A 20,135-nucleotide genomic window follows, 5' to 3' on the forward strand; every position below is an offset into this window, starting at 1 on the left:
CATTCAGTAAGAGAATAAAAAAAAACGTCTGTTTTTGAGTTTGATATCAGATCATAACTTCTAAGGAAATATGCAGAGCAAAATTAATTTGATGAATAAAAGTATTGGTATATGATACTGTAGCCTACTGATATTTTGTTTTTTCAAAGTGATTTAATGAATAATGTAAATGTTTTCCACATGAATATTTAAAACGATTGAACAAGACGACTATTTGTGGACTTGATTTCACTGAAAAATACAATTTGTGACTAAAACAGAAAAAAAATTCAATATTTTACCTCACGATACTAATATTTTTACACTGAGAATAATTAAAAAAAGTTATTGAAAAGATACTTCAATTATTGTAATTTATTTAAAAATGTAAATGAAATGTATAAATAATATTTTATATTTATTAAATATTAAAAAATGTATTCAATATGAGACTAAATTATTTATATTTACTAATATCTAAAATATATATACTAAAATGACACTTTCTATTCCTAAAATTCAATTCAGTGAGATAATGAGAAACAAACAAGTTAAAGATCGCAATATGTCACAACATCATTGCGTCGTGACCCAGATATCAACTGATTCCCACTTAACTGACGACTGTAAACCATTCCATCATAAACACACGAGGCATAAATTCAAAAGCTTTAGTCACGGTTTGTTCAAAGCTGTAATATTCGCAGCTGCGAGGAGAATAAGGTGCCTCGTATCTGCTGTTTTCATGACAGAAGCTTGTATTATAATTTTAGGTTGCAGCCGGAGGCGCTCGGTTGCTTTTTCTTCTTTCTTTTTGCCACTTGTGCTTTTAAATCAAGTCTGGATTGTGACCGCAATGCTCAAGTGCCTCGTGTTTTAGTGGAGCTCTCGGGGCACTTAATACGGCAGACATAATCAGCTTTTGTTGACTTTATCTATGACACTAGAGCCTTGGAGGTTAAACTTATTAGAGGTTTTGACTAAACCGTGCAATTCTAATGGCTGATAAGATGTTTTGGACCGCTTGTGGAAAGCATTCTAGAGGCTATAAAATAACTTCACAGATTAAATTATTTATAAAAGGATTTTCATACGTTTGTTGCAGTGGCCGTGTGAAGATTTTAAACCACTTTTGGTACAAGTTAACTAGCCATTTGTTTGACGAAACATTGATAATCGCGCTAACATACCTGTGCATCGGCTAGCATGACGTCCTTGATGAGGGGCAGGCCGCGGGATTCGCCGTTCTCCACGCGGACGTAGTGCACCTGGTACCCGCGGATCTGCCCGTGCTGTTTCCCTGGCAACAGGGAGCGCCACATCACCTTGATGGCGGTGGAGTTGAGCACCTCGACCTCCACACGGCGAGGGGGGGCCCCAGGAACTGCGGTGGGACAAGAGGACATGAACCGATCATGTTTGGGATAATTAAAACTAGATTTGAACATTTTTACACACAGTATTGCCTGCGCAAAACTCACCGATGTGATGCTAGGGTGTTGCTATGCTATACCCGCTTTTTGCTCTTGAGTGTAGTAGTATTAGTATTTGCCTTAGCATTTATCATCATGATAAGGACATAAAGTCAATTAAAACTTGTGTTTTAATTACACACAATTAAAGCCCAATTACCACTCACTTTTTCATTTTTTTAAATTACGAAAATATTTCTTCCCTGATGAGACTCTGAACCACTAGGATTTGAAGGGAACACATTTTTCTACCAATCCACCAATTTTCATCATGATAGGGAAACAAAAAGTCAATAAAAATTTGTTTTACAATCAAAACACATTTAATCTCACAATTAAGACACTATTATCACTCATTCATCTACATATTATTCACTTTACACCAACTTTAGAGGCCAGTTTAAAAAATATTTCTTCCCTGATGAGACTCTGAACCATTAGGATTTGAAGGGAACACATTTTTCTATCAATCCACCAATTTTCATCATGATGGGGAAACAAAAAGTCAATAAAAATTTGTTTTACAATCAAAACACATTTAGTCTCACAATTAATACACTATTATCACTCATTCATCTACATATTTTTCACTTTCCACCAACTTTAGAGGCCAGTTTCGAAAATATTTCTACCCTGATGAGACTCTGAACCACTTGGACTTTTTGGGAACATGTTTTTCTAGCAATCTACCAATTTGAACAAAGCTAGAAATCATGGTTCCTGAGATATCACACCCTAAACATGGCTTTCCAGATGTTTTTTTGGCTACAAAAAATATGAAAATGTACATGAAATATTTGAAAGAACTCAGTTTTAAGTCTCAAATAACACAAATGTGAGAAAAGGCAATAACATACATCTTTAATTATGTCTGAGTCTGATTTTTTTAAATACTAGTACCAATCCTAATTGAGCACCTCAGACTACACAAAGCACACACCTCAAAACGTCTGAAAAGAAACTAAGCCCTAGCGTCTCAGCTAGTATGTACATTCAATTATGTGAAACCAGGTTACTGATTAAGCGCCCATCTTCAGGGATATTTAATCAAATGTAATATCACACCCCCATATACCCGAGCAACCATTTCATCCCCTTCCATTTCACTATCATTCTTATCTGAGCTCTGATCAATTTGCTGTCTGCAGACCTGCGAGCTAATGAAAATCCTTTTATACGAGGCCTTGATGTTTAATACCTCCGGTCATTCAGAACTGCTGTAAGGAGGAGACCGATTTCCTGTATGTTCAATAAAAGACGCCATAAGGGGATGTACTGTATTTTGAGGCCCGGCTCTGCCATATAAGACGCTTTAACGGTACAAGTCTCCAAGGATGTGACTGTCGTAACATATCGCTACTCAAATAACATAACCCAAAAGTTGTGGGGTTGGTCAAATAAGATTTCCCATCGGAGGTCTTGGAGAAGTGTTCCCTCCCTCTCGACCCGCCTACAGCGGATGACCAGCCCGTCAAAACCATCCATCGTAGGGCGGCCCACAGCGCCAGTATTGATTACCAGCTTGTATCCTGAACCAGCGCTGTCAGTCACAGAGAAAGACTGTTGTCACCAGGGAACGTCCGACACAATTTCTTACTCTGGCTAGATTTATTTCAGTGCTCATAAGCTGTCCGAGTGCTTTTACAAAGAGGTGTGACAGATGAAAATGATGCTAAGTCAATGTTTCCTCCATCACATAATGCAAGTCAATAGATCTGCTCCCAAAAAGAGTGAGCTGTCCACACAGACGTATAATCAACATTTCTCTCACCTCATCCACCATCTTAGATTTATTTTCTCACTAAGCTTGGCTAGAGACTATATAAGGTCACTGGAAAAAGAACGGGGGAGATAAAACCAAATACAGTGGCTTTAGAAAAGTAAGTGTTACAGTAAAATACGGATTTTTTTTAAAGCATGAGATGGGCTAAAAAAGCGGATTAATTTTTCATGTTTGTAAGATTATATTGTTTTGCGTTGAAGCGTAATCTTGACACGCCACGATGCATTAAAACACTGTCTAGGTTGGACATTTAAATAGTTTTAAGAGGCCATTTTACATTTTTAATTTTGTTGAGCCTGAACTATCGAAAAACGTCAAAAACTTGAATATTTTCCATTTAAAATATCTAAAAATAAACTCAAACAAGATAAAGTACTTGAGAAGCAACGTTGCATAAGATATTAATACTTGTTTTCAGAGAATGTGCCTTTAATACAAGTGTATTCTTCACTGGCAAATTTTCGCACTCATTTTAAGTACAGTATAAACAAAAGACAAAATACAATTCTATTCAAGATACTATCAATGAAAACAAGTCTTAGAATCTAACAGTGTTGCTTCACAAGTAAATTAAGTTTGTAATTATTAAGTTGTTTCAAGGTTTCAGTACCGTCCTCGTCCGTGCGGCAGAGCAGCGGCTCGCTCTCGGGGCCCGGACCCACGCTGGTGGAGGCCGCCACGGTGACTCTGTACATGGTCCATTTCTCCAGCCGCTGGAGCCGGATCTGGTCGGAGCTGGGCGGCACCGCCGGCTCCTCCACGGGCTCCGTGCTGACCTCGGCCCCGGCGCCCACCACCGCGTAGCGCACTATGTACCCGGCCAGCGCCCCGTTCTGGCTCTCGGCCGGCGGAGGGCGCCAACTTACCAGCAGGGTGGTGGAGCTGGAGCTGGAGCACTTAATGTCTTGAGGGGGGGCGGAGGGCTCTGCTCAGGTTTGGGAAGGGGGGAGAGGAGGGGTGGAAAACAAAAAACGAAAAGATGGGAAAGAGAAAAAGAAAATGATAAAAGGGAAAACCCAACTGAAAAAATAAAACAAGCAGAGACATACTGAAACCAAAGAAAAAACGAGGAAAACAAAGGGCAAATGCAAACAGAAGAGCTTGGTTTTGAAGAGGTCGGGGTGTTTCGCATGCATGCATAAACATGAAGCATGAAGGTTTAACGTTGGCTTGATTTTCGTGGCAAAGATCTAGAAGTAACACCACAGATGTTGGGTGTCAGTATTTCAATGGGATCAGAAAAATAATCTTGTTTTCCCTTTGAATTTTGACTCTTGACATATTAACTCACTAAATGTTTTCAGAAAACAAGACTTAATATCTCATTTCTTTTTGTAGTTAAATGTATCTTTACTTAAGGAAGTTTCGATATTTGTACTGGAAAACAAGACAAAAATACTAAGAAAAGTGTATCCAACTACAACCGCCAGTACGCCAGCCAAAGATTTAGCCCATCGTTCACAGTAAATACCCTGGGCTCTCAGGATATATTTCCACCATGAGAGGAAAATAGATCACATTATTTGCATTTGAATGAAGGCCATTCATTGCGGTATTTCGAGGCGTTTTTGTCGAGCACTTTCCCTGCACATATCAAAAATTACGTCTGTGCAGTTCTAAATCAATATAAAAGTCTCGTTTGAAATGCACAGAGTCCATGCCTACTAAATGCTTGCGCATATGGATGTATTACACCATTTAAAGGCCTGCAACATTTATCTCCATTGTAAAATTAAACATTAAAAGTTACTCTGTCACACTGATCCCTGAAGCTATAAGTAACACAAATGAATGAGGGGGAAACGGACAGATGGGGATAAACCATATTTGTGACTGAAATTCAAATGGATGAGCACCATCGTTGGAAAGCAAAACAAAATCATTCAAAACAGATTACAGGAAAATGAGCAAAACTCTCTGCGAAATAATGGCTGAAAAAAAAAAAATGTTAGGACCCAAAATGTCAACTCAGAAGAATCAATGAAAGCCACCAAGCTTCAAACAGAAAGGAAAACCATTAAAAACAGCAAAAACCAAACCAAAACAAAATACACAAAAGCATTTTCCTGTACATTATACGTACCTGACATCTTCAAACACTAATTTTTAAAGACTTTCTTACCACAAGCACCCGATTCGAGGGAGACTATATTTCCCTAGATTCGGTTGGGTTCGGCCCTCTCCCTCGACTGCTGAGCTAGCCGAATACAGCTCAATTCAAACTATTTACATTCATTTACTTTAGTCAATTTGTTGAGTCATTTGGCCTATAATGTGGATGTTGTTGGGGCTGGAGGGAGAGAGCGTTCCCTGTGCTTTCATCAGGCTGCACTATTCACTGTTTACACTAGCCTGAGGGTCCACAAGATTGAGATCAGGGTGCTAGCACCTCGCTAACATCCAACCACCCATGTAATATAATCCCCCCTTAACCGGACTCTCACTTTACTTTATAACACGTCTATTTTCTGAGTAAAGCTTTTGTTTGTGAAATAGTTAACCGACTTGTCCTATCACCAGGCAGCTTTTATCATTGGTGTCACCGGTCTCAGAGTTCAGCGAGCAACATTATTCAGAGCCCTGTTTATTCACCAAATGGGCTTATTGGATTAAAGTTTTACAGGATTTTCATCTTCCGTTTGAAGATATATTTTGAAGATGTACTTCCTCTCTTGAAGAGTATTTGCATTCAGTTCTTGTAAGATCGAAATGAAACTTTGGTATCTGAGAGTTGCAGAACTACCTGAAGGTTTAGATGCATGATTCTGGGACTGTATTATACATCAAACACAAAAAGAGTCTTGGATTTCAGTGTTCGAAATGAAATCACTCTTCAAAACCAAAATCAAAAGTGTTAACTGTCATAATTAATGACGTAATAATCCAGATCCGGGCCAAATGGTGGCGCTGCTACAAAAAAGCCAACTGAGAGATGAAAACTACTGCAATGACAGATTTGTTTGGATAAAAAGGTTGGAATTCATTTATGAGCCAGACGCTGTCAACTTCTTTGAGTGCAACAACTGACTGAAGCCATTGGACTTGGCTGGAATAGGACCTCCAAGATGTTCTAGCACCAAACCCAAGATTGGTGCGGAAACCCTTGCCCCCAGTTTGTGGACCCTCTATGACCATGTTTGAAACCTGAGCATCACTCAATAGCCATTGACTCTTAAGCGCACTTCCCAGAATGCCACTGCCACCCACTTGGTCAAGGCAGGAGTGTCTATCTCCACTTACCCTCAAGAGTTTGGACACATCCCCCAATATTTAACACCCTCCAGGGTATGCAAACAAGTGTTGGGGGATATGGAGGGTGAGGTGAGTACTCTCTGCCGGACCATCGAAGGGGCTTTGGTTCGTAACTGTGGGCTGACCCACGAACAGTGACCTGACTGAGCGTCAACTCAACAGCACTGTACCAAAAAAGAAACAAACACAATACACTTTCCTTTCACGCCTTTATGAGGAAGACCAGTATGCCAATTGGTGTAGCGCAAAATAGACCTACAATTCTGGTGAAAATCTGGAAGAAATTAGTCTATAAACGTCTTGGGAACTCTCTGTGAAGATGATGTCCCTCTTTCTAGCTTGTGTAAGGGATTTGAACCAATTCCGCTGGCGTATATGACAGTTTTGCACCTCAAGGTCACTTATACGCTTACTTATACGGACTGTCAAGTTGGTTAAGTGGCCGACTTCTGAAAGACGGGATGGCAGACTGGGCTTCCTCCGAACGGCGGTCACTTACCTCACGGGAATCCACACTGTAATGTTTATGTGTTAAGTTGGGGGGCATTTGCGCTAAATTGCTTCTAACTGTCCGAGCTTGTCACCTCCCTGACCTTGTTATGGGTAAATCTACACTATTTTAGTTTCTGCTCAAGGGAAGATGTCGGAAGATGTAGTGAACCACGTCTCCCATCTGTGCGAGACCCTGCGGGACAGAGTCCCATAACTCAAGCAAGAAGCCTACGGTCATCCCGCCGGGATACTTACTCTCACCTTTAGTTTAATGGATTTGCTTTGGCAATGCTAAGTGCTGTTGCTGCATGTCGAGCTTGTCAAGGAAAATGAAACCCCGACAGGAAGAGCCACAAAAAAAAATGAAACAAAAAAATGCTTAGAGCTGTTTCCTCAAGTGTGTTAGAGTACACCAAACCGAAACGAAATAAAAATGAACTTAACCCTGTGTACTGAACAGAAATGAATTAAAACCAGGTGACGTCAAGCTGGAGCAGGTGAGCTTTAGTTTCATTTCTGGAGTGAAACACAGAAGAGCTAGAAAACAAAAGGGAGGTAAAAAAAGTGCACTGCATTGTTCCAGAATACAATATATGAAGACACAAACAGCGGGACAGACATATAGAGATGGAACAGAAGAGGACACACACAGCGTACAACGTGCATTAACAGAGCGCCCCCCAGGGGTAGGGGGAGGTAATACATGCATTCAGTGCTTGCTCTCTCTGGCTCAGGTGTTATGTTGTGTGTCAATGCAGCAGGTTCATTGCATCCCAGCACCCACTCAACCAACCCCATCCCACCCATTCTGCACCAACAAGCTGCACAGGTAGAAACAGAAGATGAGTTAAAATGGGCCACGACTGCCATGGCTTTCTGGCATCTTCCGCCCACTGTGAGTTTATCCAAGTCTGGAGGACTAAGCCTGCAACAGGAACCATTAAACAAAAGGAGGATTTTAAAGTCAACATGAAAACAAAATGCATTCACAATTCTAGAAATTCAATTGAAATCCAATTCCTTCCAATTGTCCAATCAAGTCCTGATTGAACATTGCACTCAGAAATGCATCAGATTACAATTAAGCAAAATTAGTTCTGAATGCCATTTCATGTTGACTTTAAACAATTAGTTCAATGTTTTAATTTTTTTACATTTACACTAAAACATAAGCGTGAAAAAGGGTCTAGTTTTAAAGGTCCACATACGTTTTTCTTTGTTGAAGCTAGCTGACATGAAACATAAACAAAAGCTTTTGTAGAAATGCCATATTCACAAAAGTACCTGTCAACCTTTATACATTTATTCTACGATTGAAAGCATCCGATAATTGATTAGTATAATAATTCTTGTCTAATCCTTTATGTGGAACGAAACAGCTTAAAAACTAAGAGGAAACAAATGACTGCACCTTCCGCCCCACATTAACAGTTTTTTTTCTGTGCTCAATGACACTGAAGTTAACTAAATATAAAATACAAGTGATCTTAGTATAAAAGTTTGAGACCAAAATGAAACTCTAGGATTTTTTTGGTTTAACTTATCACTCAAACTGTTATGCTTTGAAACCAAAACCCCTGTATTAAATAAGAAAATAGATGCATTTTCGGACCTCTCTGTTTGTACCGTAATACAAGCTGTGCGCAAGTATCTGCAATATTTTAGCACAGGGAACATGCCAGCTGCAAGGTTCCCCACAAGCATTGATGATTTCATGCACCGAATCATGATGCGACTCAGCGAGGGTGTATTTTTAGGCCGGAGGCTTGAATAATTCAGACGGTCTCCCAGTGTAAATGCTGACTACCTGCAGGCGCCAGCGGCCACAGCCTGTGCTGCTCTCAGTCATACACAGTGAGGGACTAGATGTGGTGGAAAGCCATGGCAGACCCCAGAGTCAATAATATTTTGTGCGCTTCAGTCGCATGGGAGGAAAAAAGTGCATTTGCTGTTGACACATGAAAAAGAAATACGAACACAGAAGAAAGAAGGGAGCACGCAGGGGAGCCAAACGGCACGCTTGCCGCAGATCAATCAGCCCACATTGATTTGTTTGTTTCACATGTAGGAAATCTCTGAAGTACATAACTGTGACATAGAGAGACCCAGATGAAAGAATCACCAAACAAAGGAGAAAAAGAAGTGTGCGACACCATCCTGCCAAGGGGCGAGGAATCCATTAAACTAAACAACATGGGTCATTTAAAAGTTTAGGTTTAACCTTTACACGCTTTACACGAAATAAATGATGTTTAAAACATCAAAGTCAGATGGACTCATTCATGCAATGCAAGCTGAACAAATTCTTGCATAAACTGGCGCATTGAACTGAATGCAACAATTTACATAAGAATGTTTTTATGAACACTTTACACAAATTTGTTCTGCTCGTACTGATCTTCTCTTAAGAAACAATTCGTCAACATGCACAGAGAGAAATATTTTCAAAAATCATCAAGTTTTGGCAAGTCATTTGGAAATATTCTCAACAAAACAACATCACCTTTGCCCGCCTGCATGTAGCAAGACTCTCTTTTGGCTCAAAGGTGATGCTGTTCTGCTCAATTCAGATGCATAAACAAACACAACGCAAAGGAATGAGGCAAAAACCCAAGAGTTAATGCCAGAACCCCGAACCTGTCAAAAATCAGGGACCAAACTAACATCCAGTCTTTAACACTTATCTGCTGCAGACACAAGCACACCATTATCATTTACTCTTGACATTTCTAGAGTCGACAGACAATATCCCTGGATTGGGAAACGGTGGTGAAGGTTATAGTGGCCCTTTCAAACAGTGCGTTGTTGTATCCCGACCCCATCGAAAGCCGAAAGCTCAAAATAGCCATTATGTCTTGGCATTTCTCAAACAAAATACAATATTAGACCCCCCCCAACCCTTCATTCGCATCCTTAGGAAAGGAAATGGACTACATACTGGCTTGGGATGTCCTTTGGGATATTTCATTGGTGAAGGCTCCAACGCCCTTGTTGGAGACGGCAGCCAGAGAGAAGTAGTACTCTGTATTGGCGCGTAGGCCCTCCACCACATAGGAAGAGGTTGGACCGAATGTTTTCTTTACCTGTTTGGTGGGAAATGATAACAGTTACTTCAAAATTGGATGTGCGACAGCAGTCCTGACAATATATTTGAGACGGTTTGTTGTTGAGAAGGCACCTGAGGTCCTTGACTGCCCTCTTTGTAATGGAGTTCGTAACTGATGATTCCCTCTTTCTCGAAGGCTGGTTCCCATGTAAGCTCAACACCTGTGTCTGACACCTCTCCGACCTGGAAGTTTGTCGGCTGTCCAGGGACTACAAATGGAGCCAGTGTTGACAGTTTAATAGACATGAAATTGAACTGATTTTAACAACTGTATATTTAGTGAAAGCGTTAGAGAAAACATTTACCCCCGTGGCAACAGGGTTAGAAAAATTACCAGGTGAAAATGTACTTACATTTTTTGTAAGTACATTCTCCCCAACAGTAAAATTTCCAAATGCTAAACATCTTCAGCTAACTCAAGACTGACAACTAGAGCTGCATGATTATGGACAAAATGAGAATCACGATTTTTTGTTTCAAATAGAGATCACGATTCTGAACCGACAACTAGAGGTTCTGACAAAATATTAATTGCTGCAATCTATTTAGAAAAAATGATTAGAATGAATATTTTAATAAAATTGGTTTGAATGAACTTGTTTCATTACTGAATGAATCAGCATTTTTGAGCAAATCTCTTGAATGAATGATTCAATGACAAATACATTTTTTAACAGTCACTCGCCGCCACCTACTGGTGTAATGATGTAGGCTAATCGATACACTAGTTATTTGAAGCGCCATGTTACTTTCAAAAGGGGATTTGCTCTATTTTATTCAATGCAGCTCTACTTTAATCATGCAGCTCAACTGACAAAAGAGTGTTAAACTCATCTTGCTATATTGTTAGCTCGCTGAACACTGAAAACTGACAGTTCTCAATAGCTAAACTGACTATGCTACACCTTTAGCTCACCCAATACTAACAGACATTTCTAATCGCTAAACTCACCTTGCTACATTGTTAGCCAACAAAGCACTGACAACAGAATTTTTTCAATCGTTAAACTTACTTTGCTACACCTTCAGCTCGCCCGATACAAACAATGGACATTTCCGATAGCAAAACTCACCTTGCTACATCTTTTGCTGAGCCAATACTGAAAAAAGGACACTAAAAATTGACAAACAAACCTCCTTGAAGCACTTTGACATGAATGGGATCTGAGAAGGGTCCATCTCCTACAGACGTGAAGGCCAGCACTCTGATGGTGTAGGTCTCGGAAGGCACCAGACTCTGAATGGTGGTGATCACGCTGTCCTGTACGTTGTGGATTTGCCACATGCTCATGAGCTGAGATGGGTCCATGGTGTAGTACACCCGATAACCCTTGATCTGTCCATTGGGCTCCTCGGGTTCATCCCAGCGTACCATCATGGTGTTCTGGGAAATGATGCGGGCTTGGATATTTCGCGGTGGGCTGGCGGGAGCTTGCTCCCCAGTCCTAGCCTCGACTGGTTCACTGGGTGGGCCCTGGCCAATGGTGTTATAGGCGGACACGCGGATCTCATAATCGGTGTTGGGAGAAAGTCCTCCAATACTGTAGCGAGTGGTGGTGATGGAGTCCACGGTCTCGAACTTGCTCTCGGGAGACTTGGCACGATACTGGATGATGTAATGGGAGACGGGTTCAGGGTTGCCACTGTCCCAGGTGATGGTGATGCTGGTGGCGGTGGTTTCGGTCACGACAGGAGTACCTGGAGGTTTCGGCAAAGCTGCAGTGGGGGATAGTAAAATACTGCAGTCAATTCTGGAACTAAGAAATATGGAAGCTTGTTTCCGCCACAGAATAAAACATTTTAAAAGATAATTGCGACTTTTAATCTCACAATTATGAGCTGTAAAGTCAGAATTGCGAGATATAAAACTCGCAATTGCATTATAAAGTCACAATTGCAAGAAATACACACAATTCTGACTTTATAACATGAAATTGCGACTTTATATCATGCAATTCTGACTTTACATCTCCCAATTGCGTGTTATAAAGTCAGAATTGTGAGATATAAACATGCAATTCTGAGAAAAAAAAGTCTGCATTTCGAGTTTATTTCTAACTCGCAATTGCGACTTTATATCACGCAATTCTGACTTTATAACTCGCAATTGCGACTTTATATCACGCAATTCTGACTTTATAACTCGCAATTGCGTGTCCCAATTACCCAATTATAAAAAGTCCCAATTACCTTTTTTATTTTTTATTCTGAGGCAGAATCAAGCTTCCATAAGAAAACACTTGAAAAATGGCTCAGTTTTAATTTCTTTAGACCAGAGGAACCCTCGATTCAATTGATTCTTACACTTGACAATGATCTGGGACACTGCCTCAATGATGCCTAGGCTGCTCATGGCCACGCAGGTGTAGTTGGCCGACTCGCGGACGCCATTTAACTCCAGAACGTTCCTGCCCACTGGCATCTCGTCCTCAGGCGTCAAGTCCTCAGAGTTGAGCATCCACTTGACGTAGGGCATGGGCGAGCCCACGGCGACGCAAGTGATGTTGACGCTACCGCCCGGCATGATCTCGTGGCTGGTGGGCAGGATGGAGAAACGCGGAGGCACGCGACGAACTGCAAAGGGCGGAGGAATAGCGACAAGAAAAAGAGAAAGAGAAAGGTAACAAGACACGTCGATGAAAACAAGCCTTTCTTTAGAACGTACATGTTGTCTAAAGAGAGGACAAAAAAGTATAAAAATGAGACTAAACAACTTCACTTGGGTTTATACAAATTAAAATAACGATAAAGTAACTAAATTAACAGAGCTGCTTCACCAACAATATAGATTGACATTAAAGCAACAAATTCATAGCAACAAGGTTCCATTGACCAATATTTGACCCATCACAGCACGATTAATTGCACAAAAATCTATTATGAGTTTCTCATCTTTAAAATTAGATCTCTATGTGACCTGTAACTACAGTAAACGAAATGAAAATCATGCATTACTGTTAAAAAGTGGAAGAGCTCTACAGTGTGAACAGAAAATGCTCTTTGTTGTAGTTGTATAGAAAGTGTGACGTACGAAACGTAATTTTCCAAATCTACCTGTGCCAAAGAAACCCTACATATGTACATACACGTTGGTACGTACATACACTGGTAATGGTAAGCCCCTCCAAGAGGGACTAAAGATGAGAAACCTTAATCAGATTTTTGTGGTTGAGAGTAGATCAACTGGACAAAGCCTTTTAAAGATCTGACACGCTTCCATTGATAGATGCAGCTGTCATTTTCACAGACATCATGCAGAAATAGGTAGAGGTCAACCAAAGAGTAAATGGGAACAATAAAACCAGAGAGAAGTATTTGAAATAAAATGCATAGAGGAATATAACTGAAGGGTCGCTAGCATGCCCAGACAAAAGACAACTGGAGAGAAAAAAAAAAAAAAAAAAGAAATATAAGAGAATAGAACGCGCAAAAGAGCGAGAAAGAGGAAGAAAGGGAAGGGTTGGGAAAAGGAACGAGGGGGGGAAACCCACTTCAATGCAGAGAAAGACTTTTTATCGTCTCCAGCCAATATGACGTAATGTGACAGGGTTGTATTGTCACATTGCAGTCCTGGCTAGACATTACACAAAGTTTTATGGCGGAAACTCTGGATTCAGTCAATAAGTAGCTGTCAGTTCAACTCAACTAACTATCACACACATCAATAAAACAAAGAAAAAGAAAGAAAATGAATAAAAATTGACCGAATAAGGGCACATGACGGGACAGATGCTAGTCTACAGTGATGACAGCGATGCAACTCAACTACTGAGATGCCAAACCTACACACGAGAGAAAAGATGAAGGATCTGTAGGGGGAAAGGTTTGGATATGAGATATGGCGTAGATGAAGTTGGCCAGGTTGTGGAACAGGCTTTTGTTTTCATAGCCTGTCTGGCATGTTCATTCTTGGAAACCTTGCTTTTTTGATATGACTCATTGAATGTCAAGGTCTGATGGAAACTTAAATGACTCTAAAATACACAGACTCTGTTCCAATACCACGTCAGCTGCCCTGGCAGTTCCCTTCTGAGGCAACGTTCTAAACAACAGCAAATACTGCAGAAAGACCCAACTGTTGCCAAATGAGTTTGACGTTAGCATGTTGCTAAGCTAATTACGAGACATTCTAACAAGCGTTTAAATACGGCACGTGCAAGTATTGCATAAAGCAGCACATAATTAATTAGCTTGAAATTATTGCATAAGCTTTCTGCAATTGATTCTGGGATTGACCTCTTACTACAAGGAGACATGCAATGCTATTGTAGAACTTAGCCAAAACTAGATAAAGTTGCTGGTGAAACGTTGGCTATGTGCTTTTGATGTCTAAGTATCTTGCAAGGTTTTGGAACAGAGCAATAGACTCAGAGTGAGAGTACAGATATTTTAAAACTTCAGAGTTTGGTTCCCCCAAGAATCGTCAAGGCATCTGCCTTATTGATGTTGGTGGACGTGAATGACCAATGAAACAGGGAGTAGGATGTGCTAGGTGTGTCCTAAGATGGCGGGTGGTGAGGGGGTCATGCCTCATTTACATTTGGCAAGAGGAGAAAGAAAAGACAGAGGGACAGCAATGTGTGCTGGGGCTAGCTCAGAAAAAACTAAAAACAAACCAAATGAAAATTAACAACCCCACACAACGAGGACAGAAACAACAGGTAGAGACAGGGCACAAGGCAGAACAAGACCTAGGCTGCAAGACAGCGGAGCGGGGGGGTGGGGTGGGGGGTGGGGGCAGACTGGAAGGACAAAATGGTGGACGCACATGTGGGACTAGAGACAGAAGGGAAATAACACAGGGAGTGAGAGGTGGGGATTGGGGCAAAGAGGAGACTGTAACCCTGGGCCAACTGGAGCAAAAGTATGTGGGTTTGACTTCTCACACAATGGGGCTTGAAATACACGATTAAACGTTCACCATAGCCTTGGAAACCAGAATTCAAAGAGCATAAAGTCTTGATAAAACAACATCGAAAGCACAGTTCAAAAGTTTTAAATTGTTGGCGCCAAAATATTTTAATTTAATTTATTTTTTATTTTTTTATCAACATACAATTTATAAATACTTTTAAATAATAACAGTCAAGGTATCAACTATTCTTAATTCCGCGATAATTAAAGATGAATATGTTCACAGTTTCAGAGAGCCAGTGTGACGGATGACCTCAGTCAGAGTCCAGTTCATGATCACTGTATAAAGCCAGTTTATGTCATTAGTTTATAATGTATCTATTTAACATACTATATTAATCCATTTTATGATTAAATTTATCCATTTTGATATTAATTTGTTTTTATAAAAATGTTGTTTAAATAAAAAAAAAGGTTAAGTGATTTATTCAAAGGTTCAGTACAAGTTCAGCTCTATCCATGACATTTGGAGGCATGAAAATGAATACAATTTTATACGTTTAATTGCAGTTTTAGCTTTTTCCCCAAATTATTTTCTGTGGTGGTCAACATTACGCCACAACTGCAACAGAGCATCATTTGTATTGAACCCGGATCACTCCTTTAATTAAGGAAAAATACTTTTTGATTTGTTGAGAAAACAAAAACAACAACAGCAAATTAAACATTGACATACTAAAATGACCCCTCCCCCCCCCATATAAATGCATATTGAAAAAATGTTCAACAAAGGTGAACGGGCAGCCCACGTATCACAAGGTGCATGCATGACCGCAGGAAAGACAACAACAGAACGGCACCAAACTATCCTACCGCTACAGTCAACACATATCTGTGGCATGCAACCCTCCCCAAGTGCAGCGTTTTTAGGGAATCCACACAATTGAAATGTCAAAATTGGTGAATTCGTCACAGCACGCACATAGAATCACAGTGCAGGAGTGTCTTTAAAGGCGCTGTAGAGAACAATGAGCAAACAGTGAGAACAACGACAAGATGAGAGTGATTCTTCTAGCGAATTAATGATGGACAGGCCCAGACGTAATCTGCTGATGCTTATGCATTTCCTGCGCCGATTTAAACAGATTTAAGTATGGTGAAATGTGATAAAAGGAACTTAAAAAGGCAATATATTAAATAAACAAACATGCTTTACAGTTCTGCTGGCACATATTGCGTGTGGGCCTGCTGATGGGTGATGCAACATTTGGCCGTTCTTAAAACCAAATCTAAGGCTAAAAACTGCCGTTCGCTTCCTAAGGCCACATCAGTCGAGCGGACGCGGGCTGCAACCTTTCACCTTGTGAATTATTCCCAATCCAAAACTTGTACTGTTGCGCTTGCAATATGTTCTTGAATAACTCAATCCGGTTATTTTCTAAACGAAACGACCTTTTGAAAAGACGCCGAGTAGCTTGGCAACTTCAAAGTCACTGGCAACAAAGCATCCCCCACTTTAGGCTCGAATAAACTGTGGCGAAGGGGGGAAATCATAAGCGGGTCTAATGTTTTCAGATGCATGTCGACATTTACGACTGGCGCTATCGCCGCATCGGCTCCGCTTTGCTTTGAAATGCCATTGCACAAAGCTTTATCTATATCCTGACACATGGTTCTATAGCTTGACGTTTGATGTGCGATGGTGCTCTCCGCTGTGATATATACGGAGGAATATAGAAACGGTCCAATTGGACGGACACGCTCTTCATTCACTAAGACCAGGAGCCCAGCAGGCCGAGAGCGATCTCTTTGAGGTCCAGAGTCAAAATCCCATTTCAAGCCCAATGTGGAGACAAAATAAAGAGGCCAAAGAGCGTCTCACTCCTTGTAATTCCTGACTAGGACGTTTCAAAGGTGGCCATTTTGGTGAGACAGTCTGTCCAGCCCCCAAAAACAAGGTAGGAAGGGAAGCCAAAATAATGCGCAGCCTTTAATGTCACATTGAAGCTGAGATTACACCCTGTTTGATGTCCAAAACCCACAATAATCCATTTGGCTTGAAGGTAGCGAGGCCATTTGCATGCAGTCGGCAGGGGTTCCCCATATTAACATACACACCTCCGCCGCTGCAATGCAAAGCAGGCTCTGTAGGGGTTCAGACCAATTCTAGTAATGGTAATTGGAGCATTTGTAAAAACCTACAACTCCTGATCAACTGCTATAGTGGGGCTGCATTGCATTTGAGATTTTGCACCAAAACCTGCACCTTTACAATACACTAAACACTTGTTTATTCAAAGTAGGCTTTGCTTTGACAAGTAGGTAGGGTGTGATCTAGCTTGCATTTCTAATTTTACACCGAAAGAGCATGCAAAGACATGCAACACAACCCAAAGTGGTGGCAGTGGGCTTCACATGCATCTACATGCGCATACACCGAACATAATCATAGCATTTAGCATGGCGTACGGTACAGCTCAAGTCTTCCAGCATCTCAGAGTGGATCTGTGAGGTTTCCTCGTATTGGGCACTAATTGCTATTAATATGCCCTGGAAACATTCTGGGATCTTGAATCCTTAACATTTTGGCTTTGTCACCGCATTATGGGGAGTTGAATGGCGGAACGGTTGAAAGCTTCATTGTCAGGCGGCAACAATGGAAGATTAGCGACTACATTGAAACAAGAAGAATCATAATTTCTGTTATTAATTCGGTGCGGAATAGAAGGGAACTTGTGTCGAGGCTCGGGGGGGATTTCGCCGTACGGAAGCAATTAACTATCATGCCTGATGTAGACGGCTAACAATGAGACTATCGAGTTAAAAAATATCGATTGAAATTTGAAAAGAGCGGCAGCAATTATAATTTTTTTTTACATTAGCAACCCCTGCTGAGAAAAAAAATCAGCCTAAGCTGGTTTTAGCTGGTCTCCCAGGGAATTTGGACATTTTTTTTAAGCTGAACAGGCTGGTCTTAGCTGGTAAAGCTGGGAGACCAGCTAAACCCAACTGAACACTAGCTTGACCAGCTCGGCCAGTCTGGGAGACCAGCTTAAACCAGCTGAACACTAGCTTGACCAGCTCGGCCAGTCTGGGAGACCAGCTTAAACCAGCTGAACACTAGCTTGACCAGCTAGGCCAGCCTGGGAGACCAGCTTAAACCAGCTGAACACTAGCTTGACCAGCTCGGCCAGTCTGGGAGACCAGCTTAAACCAGCTGAACACTAGCTTGACCAGCTAGGCCAGCCTGGGAGACCAGCTTAATCCATCTTAAACCAGTTAAAACCAGCTAAAACCAGCTAAGACCAGCCAACCAGCCTAGGCTGGTTTCAGCTGTTGTTTTTCAGCAGGGACATTAGCTCAAAAAACTGCATTTGAGAGTGTTTTGTAAAAAATTTGGTAAATTGTTTCAAAAGAAACGATTATTTAGGCCATTTTTATCTGTTTTTGATAGCGGCTATTGGCTAACACACAATAAAAGCAGCAAAATATTTGCTGTGATGGATAAAACATTTTTTGCCACTTTTTTATTTTTAAGCTACACCGTGTTAGCCACTAGCTGCTATCAACAACATTTCTCATTTAGCATTATTGTTAACTGCTCACTCTGATTAACGTGCGGCTAGTGAAAGCTAGTGCGCTCATACTGTTAGACTTTCTATATGCTAGGCAGCAGTAACAAGCTATCAGGGTAAAAGCGGCACAGATTTCACAGTGGGAACAGCCGGATATGAAAAATAAAGCTCTGTCAATAAATGCCAGGCCCTGAGAGACAGAGTAGCGGCAAAGCACACTTCATTATTTATAACCCCAAATCATGTGGTGTCGCCCCCCTCCCAACAACAGAACTGAATAATTCAGAGAGCCATTTAGTCTCAGACATCACGAGATAGCTGGCAACACGTTAGCATTAGCCAAGTGAAGCAGAGGGTCTTGTTCTGTGTCATTATCCCTGACAAACGCCGTCTGAAACGTGGGGAGCCGGATGACATATCAACTGAGAGTTAGCCATCCGCACGATTGGACAAACTTGTCTGGATAAATGCGAGCGTTCCGATTTTACAGCTACAAAAAACCCAGAACGGTAAAAAGCAAAGTTTAGCGCATTCAGTGACATGATATTTAATGCTAAATGTTGGTGCGAATCCAATGACTGCGAGCGTGGGTTTTAAAAGGGCAATATTAAATTATTTTCAAAGGGCAGCGGATATTTGGACTAAGTGCAAATAACAATAGTCGCTATTTACACTAAGTGTCATTGGTTAGCACACAAACCAGACGTAAGTGGGCGGAGTTAGTGTAAATAGCCTCTGCCAGCAAGGCAGGCTTTTAGTGTAAACAGACACTCAGTTTTAAAAGTATTAAAAACAGATGCAATGCAAAACCAGAAAAATGCTCAATATCAAAACATTTGACTTGTTTTCCAGTAAAAGATAAAATTGTTAAATATTAAGATAAAAGATCAATTACTTGACACGCAAAATGATGTAGCCTATGCTAATTATACTAGTTTTAATCCTGAATTAGGTTTGTTTTTTTGTCTTACTCTATTGGAAAATGGTCTTTCCTTGTATCCCTCCCCCTCAAAAAACAAATGTGTGAACAAATGTAAATATAATGGTCGCTACAAACAGGCGTGCAATTATTGCACTCAGCTGCATTAGCGAAGGATTAGCATAGAGAGACTCGGAAACAAAGCACTCGCTTTTTGTTCTGGTCCAATTTGGGCGTTTTAATACAGCACATTGTGGCCAAGCAAGAAGCAATTCAGACGTACGCTGGCAACGACGGCTCGAGCGAATGATAAATCCTGATTTGATTGAGCCTGCGGACTGCGAAAGGGCAAGAGGCAATCAGTCATCACAAGGATATATAGCTATGAAATAAAGTCTGTTTTCTGTGGAGCCGCGTGAAGTGCGGAGATCATTATATCTGCCAATGATCCATGTGGCACCAAAAAACTAATTAGCAGAGTGAGTCTGCGACCAAAACTGAGCTTTTGTGTGCAGGAACGGCTTTGTGATTCAGAAGATGGCAGGAAAACTGTCTGTAGAAACACGAGACAACAACGCACAGAAACACAAACCACATCTGACAAACCAGAAACTACAACAAAAAGGAGTTGAAAACAGAAGGAAACTAAGGGTGCACATTACACAAACACCACAACACAAGGATCCGACCAAATGAGTCGCCA

At 40.9% G+C, this 20,135-nt stretch overlaps 1 protein-coding gene across 8 annotated transcripts in view; it reads right to left on the reverse strand.

Moving 5' to 3' along the window:
* ptprsa (protein tyrosine phosphatase receptor type Sa) overlaps positions 1–20,135 on the reverse strand; it is a 212,311-nt gene that overhangs the window by 49,107 nt on the left and 143,069 nt on the right. For all 8 annotated transcript variants that reach the window (XM_084415711.1, XM_084415709.1, XM_084415710.1 and 5 more), the window contains 6 exons: positions 12,389–12,658; positions 11,219–11,800; positions 10,157–10,293; positions 9,917–10,061; positions 3,845–4,159; positions 1,170–1,363 (listed from right to left, as the gene is read on the reverse strand). In XM_084415711.1, coding sequence (XP_084271837.1) covers positions 1,170–1,363; positions 3,845–4,159; positions 9,917–10,061; positions 10,157–10,293; positions 11,219–11,800; positions 12,389–12,658 — 1,643 coding nt within the window. The remainder of the gene's footprint in view (positions 1–1,169; positions 1,364–3,844; positions 4,160–9,916; positions 10,062–10,156; positions 10,294–11,218; positions 11,801–12,388; positions 12,659–20,135) is intronic.

Source organism: Rutilus rutilus, assembly GCF_951802725.1.
Source record: "Rutilus rutilus genome assembly, chromosome: 8".
NCBI classification, from domain to species: domain Eukaryota; kingdom Metazoa; phylum Chordata; class Actinopteri; order Cypriniformes; family Leuciscidae; genus Rutilus; species Rutilus rutilus.